This window comes from Populus euphratica, unplaced genomic scaffold (assembly GCF_000495115.2).
Source record: "Populus euphratica unplaced genomic scaffold, PopEup_1.0 scaffold1459.1, whole genome shotgun sequence".
In the NCBI taxonomy this organism is placed as follows: domain Eukaryota; kingdom Viridiplantae; phylum Streptophyta; class Magnoliopsida; order Malpighiales; family Salicaceae; genus Populus; species Populus euphratica.
In genome coordinates, this window is record NW_011501315.1 from 1,203 (window position 1) to 6,463 (window position 5,261).

Here is a 5,261-nt window from a genome sequence, read left to right on the forward strand (position 1 = left end):
CTCTTTCCTCATCATATAGTGTTCACATTCAATGGCATTGGACGTACCCTTTTTCTTCATTTATAAACACGTCTATAAATAATGGACCTTATAATTTCTTTAGACGAATAAGAGAGAGTAAGAGAGAGAGAGAGACTAATCTTCTGTGCATAAAGTTCTGTGACATAGTGAGTTGCAGTGGAAATAAAAATCTTGGAAAGCTGGCACTAGATGGTGGAGGCTGTAAAAGCTCGATCTCTGGAGGAAACTCCAACATGGGCGGTTGCTGTTGTTTGTTTTGTGATGGTATTGATTTCAATCATTATCGAACACATCATTCATTTAATTGGAAAGGTAAGACTTGAAGTTAGCTACCTAATGGCTATAGTTTGAATTTCTTTGTTAAGAATATATCTCAAACGATACACACGCACACATTTTGTTCTTTGCATGCAGTGGCTGACAAAGAGACGCAAACGAGCTCTTTATGAGGCACTTGAAAAGATCAAATCAGGTCTGAAATCTCGTAAATTAGGCATATGTTGCATATTAGAATTGTGTTTTTGGTTTCCAAGGAACTGAATCAGCTTTTGTGTATACCTTTCTCAGAGCTTATGTTATTGGGATTCATGTCATTGCTTCTAACAATAGGACAAGGACCTATTTCAGAAATATGTGTACCAAAGTCTGTAGGGGCTACCTGGCATCCGTGTAAGAAGCAAGAGAAGGATCCGTCAGAGGATGAAAATGGGGGATCTGACAAGTGTGCTAAGAAGGCATGTTGCCTAGATTCTTTTAAGTAATTGTCTGTGATCGTGGTGGCGCGGACTTTAATTTTCATGGTTAATTTGGTGCGCTAAGAACTTGTAAATAAATTGCTCCTGAAGCCAAGAAAACCTCAAGAGTTATTCATGAAAAAAGCAACACGGCGGGCACATACAAGAGAAAAACGAACAAAATAACTCGATCTGGTGATAAGTTTTAGCAAAGTAAGGTGTTAATCCATGGCACCTCTTCATCTTTGCAGGGTAAAGTTTCTCTTGTTTCAGCTGACGGCATCACGCAACTTCACATATTCATCTTTGTGCTAGCGGCTTTCCACGTACTTTGTTGCATCATCACTCTGACCTTAAGCAGAGCAAAGGCATGTAGAGTCAGTTTCTTTTTCCTTCTCTTTTTCTTGTGCGATTGTTATTTAGAGCAAGGATTTAGTTGTTTCGTATGCTGTTGTTGGATTGCAGATGAGGAAATGGAAGAAATGGGAAATAGAGACGACAACATCTAACTACCAGTTCTCACATGGTGGGTATCATACAATTACATGCTGAAATGCCACCTTCGGGCCTCCAGCAAATCTCTAGCGTTAAGGAAGATGATTGATATTCTCCTTCGATTTCAAAATGGCATGGTCACATTAATGGTGAACATGGGAGAAAATCCGTTGAGAATTTCTTGACCACCATACAAATTATACATTATATCGACTTCTTTTCCAACATTTTCTATTTATTAAAAAAAAGCTGGACGAAAAGGATTAAACTATAAAAATAAAAGTTAACTATATAATTTCTGAAACGATGACAGATTTATTATTCAATGCATCCTGCAGACCCGGAGAGGTTTAGGTTTGCAAGGGAGACATCATTTGGAAGGAGGCATCTGAACTTCTGGACTCTTTCACCAATTCTCCTGTGGATAGTAAGGGAGAAAATTTACCCTCTTGGGTTTTTTCTTCTTCCAATTCCAATTGGCTAGCTCTCCTTGATAATAATCAATTGCAACCCATTGAAGCAAGTTTCCATTTGTCCAGGTCTGTTTCTTCAGACAATTTCTCAGATCAGTTCCAAAGGTGGATTACCTGACCCTACGCCATGGCTTTATCACTGTAAGTAAATTTTAATATCAGATGCCCATCAATGCAAAACTGATTCCATTGAATACTTAGTAGCTATGTTTTGCAATTGCTCTCTAGGCACATTTGGCACCTCGGAGTCAAATTAAGTTCGATTTCCAGACATACATCAAAAGATCACTTGAGGAGGATTTCAAAGTTGTGGTTGGAATCAGGTTACCTACTCACTACATTGATTATTAGCTTTCCTGAAAATGATAAGAGTAAAAGAGAATTCAAGAAAATGACCTTCCTTTTTCGTGCTCGCAGCCCAACCATCTGGTTCTTTGCAATTCTTTTCCTACTGTTTAATACATATGGTGAGCTGAAATCAGTATTTCTCTTGAACATCATGCATTTGTGGACTCAAAGATTTTAGCAATGCGCTCTCTTGTAGCATGAAGAAGTTGAACAGTTTCCATGGTGTTTTTCCATTAGAAAACAAATTTTCTTTACATATTGCCATTATCACGAATATATAACTAAAAGTTTTCACAAGCCAAACTGAAACAACGTTTGTTATGGACAGGCTGGTATTCTTATCTATGGCTCCCTTTCATCCCGCTGATTGTAAGCAGAAAATTTGATTCCAGTTAGTCATTCTATTATTGACTCTACAAAACTGGAAAATCCACGAGCTTGATGTGGACTCTTTATATTACAGGTTATCTTATCGGTGAGTACAAAGCTACAGGTTGTTATAACCCAGATGGGTCTGAGGATTCAAGGCACACAGGTGGTGCAGGGTACCCCAGTGGTCCAACCAGGGGACGATCTCTTTTGGTTCAACCATCCACGCCTGCTTCTTTATCTTATAAATTTCGTTCTCTTTCAGGTATCTCTGTGCATTTCGATTTACAATGCTTCGTGATCAACCTTACATTGAAACCATTTCTTCTTAACTTTTTCTTTGTTGTCCGCCCATTTTTGTGAATGCAGAATGCTTTCCAGTTTGCTTTCTTAGCGTGGACTTGGGCAAGTTTTTTTGGCTCTATCACTGTTTATTTTGCTGGTAACTGGTTTCGCTAACTAAATTCAACTCTTGGCTTTCTTCTCCTTCACTCTGTAGTATGAATTCGGGTTGAAGTCTTGCTTTCACAAGTATCCAGAAGATCTAATTTTGAGGATCACAATGTGGTGAGCTTTTCCCTCATCAGAACAGCTTTGAATCACACTTGTGACGAACCATCCAGAATTTTGCAAATAACACAAGCTTTTTCTGATTTGAGAACAGGGCAATAATTCAATTCTTTTGCAGCTATGTGACTCTTCCTTTGTATGCGTTGGTAACTCAGGTATGCTTGCTGCCTTGCAATGCACAGCCTTCTATCATCATCGCATTGTTTTCTCATATTATCTATCTTTAGTCTCTGTTTTATTGAATTATAGAGTTACCATCTAACTTCATTAAATCAGATGGGTACAACCATGCGGCCAACGATTTTCAATGAGCGACTTGCCAAGGCCCTGAGAAATTGGCACCACACTGCTAAACAACACGTTAAACAGAATCGACACTCGGGCACTGTAACACCAGCAACGAGTGCACCAGGCACCCCATCGCATACCATATCCCCTGTTCATCCACTGCATGACTACAGAGGCGAGTCCGGTGGAATACAAGCATCACTAAGGTCTTAATTTGAAACCGGTCGCTGGAGACGGACTGCCTCAATATTTTAGGTTCTCACAAACACTTAAAACATGGTGTAGAAGAAGACACGGAGAAGCTTTGAACTTACCTCCATTCCCACTCCAATTATACAGTCCAACGATTTTCAGCGTGATATTGCCATGGCAGATTTCTTCTTTGATGATCTAGAAAATAAAACGTGTTTGGGAATTATTAGGGTGATTTAGTTAACACAGTTGCTGAATCTGTAGCAGGCAACTCCATTAGTCTATTTTTTTTTCTTTTATGTGATTGTCATTTGAGAACGATGAAAAACATAATCGTTATGTGAAATGCAACATCGATTCCAAGTTACCTTCTCCTCCCAAGCACAGAATGCAAACAATTTAAGTACATAGAATCAAGTTTGGCATGTCAGAAATCTATAAAATATAGAATCACGCGGTGACACCAAACTCAAACCCCCAGATAGGGGGACCAGAAAACACAGCAATCATCGAACTGAAAATTGACAGAAGAGACATGATTACTTGTCGGAGTTTAATTTCCTATTGTTCGAAACTGAGCATTGAACAGAGAATAACAAAAGAGCAACTTAAACACTAACATCACCATAATCTAACGAGTTTCTAAGGGCAACCAAACAAGAAGACGACAATTATTACACTCAGAAATCACCACCACGAGGACGGAGCACGAGATGGACAATAGACTCCTTCTGAACATTATAATCCTCATGAGCTCCCATCCTCCAATTGCTCCCCAGCAAAGATAAACCTCTGCTGATCAGGTGGAATACCTTCCTTATCTTGAATCTTGGTTTTCAAGTTGTCTATTGTATCAGAGCTCTCGACCTCAAGGGTAATTGTCTTTCCTGTTAGGGTCTTGACAAATATTTGCATCCCTCCTCTTAAACGCAGCACCAGATGAAGAGTAGAGTCCTTTTGAATATTATAATCAGCAAGGGTCCTTCCATCGTCTAGCTGCTTCCCTACAAAGATTAGCCTCTGCTGATCTGGATGGATTCCTTCCTTCTCCTGAATCTTGGACTTAACATTATCATTTGTGTCAGTGTAAGATTAAATAAATTTAATATGCTAAAAATTGCTATAATTGATTATGTATTAAAGTAATAGTCCAGATAAATTAGCATCCTCGATAATAAAACATCTAATTTATATTAAAATTTAGGGTTATTACGTGAATAGAAACAAGAGACTTTTTGTAATATTTTTTTGCTTAGGTCAGAGACTTTTTATATATAATCTAATATTTATACTTCTATCTATCATGGATGCGTTGGATCAATACCAAAATTCAATGGCCTTCAAGTTTTAGTCGTCACTTAATTATTTCATCACAAAACTACATGTTATTTAGGTTATTTTAAGGATATTTTCTAATATTTTTTTTACTTGGCTCTTATGACACTATAAAAAAACTAACAATATCTTTATAAAATTTAAAATATTCAGAATGTGAACATTCATATTTAAATTAAGAATTTAATATATAAATTTAGTGGTCACATTTTATAATCAAGTATTTCCTTTCATGTATTATAATACATTACATTTTTAAAATAAATATTTAATAAACAAATAAACTTTATGAATAAATTTTCAATAAGTATTTTACATCCAACTTTATATATCCTAATATATACACGCGCGCACAGATAAACAATACTTTATTTGCACAAAACACCACTTCAATCTCTAAGAATAATATAAAGAAAAATGGCTAGAAAATACAATA

General features: G+C 37.0%; 1 protein-coding gene and 1 pseudogene across 1 annotated transcript; one reads left to right on the forward strand and one right to left on the reverse strand.

The window, feature by feature from the left end:
• The first annotated feature begins 42 nt into the window (after positions 1 to 42).
• On the forward strand, positions 43 to 3,854 carry LOC105117651 (MLO-like protein 12). The gene is made up of 15 exons (XM_011015382.1): positions 43 to 333; positions 436 to 493; positions 589 to 755; positions 1,007 to 1,123; positions 1,221 to 1,281; positions 1,589 to 1,677; positions 1,790 to 1,864; positions 1,952 to 2,046; positions 2,141 to 2,190; positions 2,400 to 2,440; positions 2,535 to 2,705; positions 2,810 to 2,845; positions 2,940 to 3,007; positions 3,105 to 3,165; positions 3,287 to 3,854. The coding sequence occupies exons 1-15, from the start codon at positions 211 to 213 to the stop codon at positions 3,509 to 3,511; spliced, it is 1,437 nt and encodes a 478-aa protein (XP_011013684.1). The 5' UTR covers positions 43 to 210; the 3' UTR covers positions 3,512 to 3,854.
• LOC105117650 (ubiquitin-like) lies at positions 3,775 to 4,582 on the reverse strand (annotated as a pseudogene).
• Between the last annotated feature and the right edge of the window lie 679 nt (positions 4,583 to 5,261).

Coding starts and splice junctions, on each gene's coding strand:
- LOC105117651 (XM_011015382.1), top strand. CDS start 211: ATGGTGGAGGCTGTAAAAGCTCGATCTCTGGAGGAAACTCCAACATGG. Junction 1,124..1,220: donor TGACCTTAAGCAGAGCAAAG/GCATGTAGAGTC, acceptor GTTGGATTGCAG/ATGAGGAAATGGAAGAAATG. Junction 2,441..2,534: donor TCCCTTTCATCCCGCTGATT/GTAAGCAGAAAA, acceptor TTTATATTACAG/GTTATCTTATCGGTGAGTAC.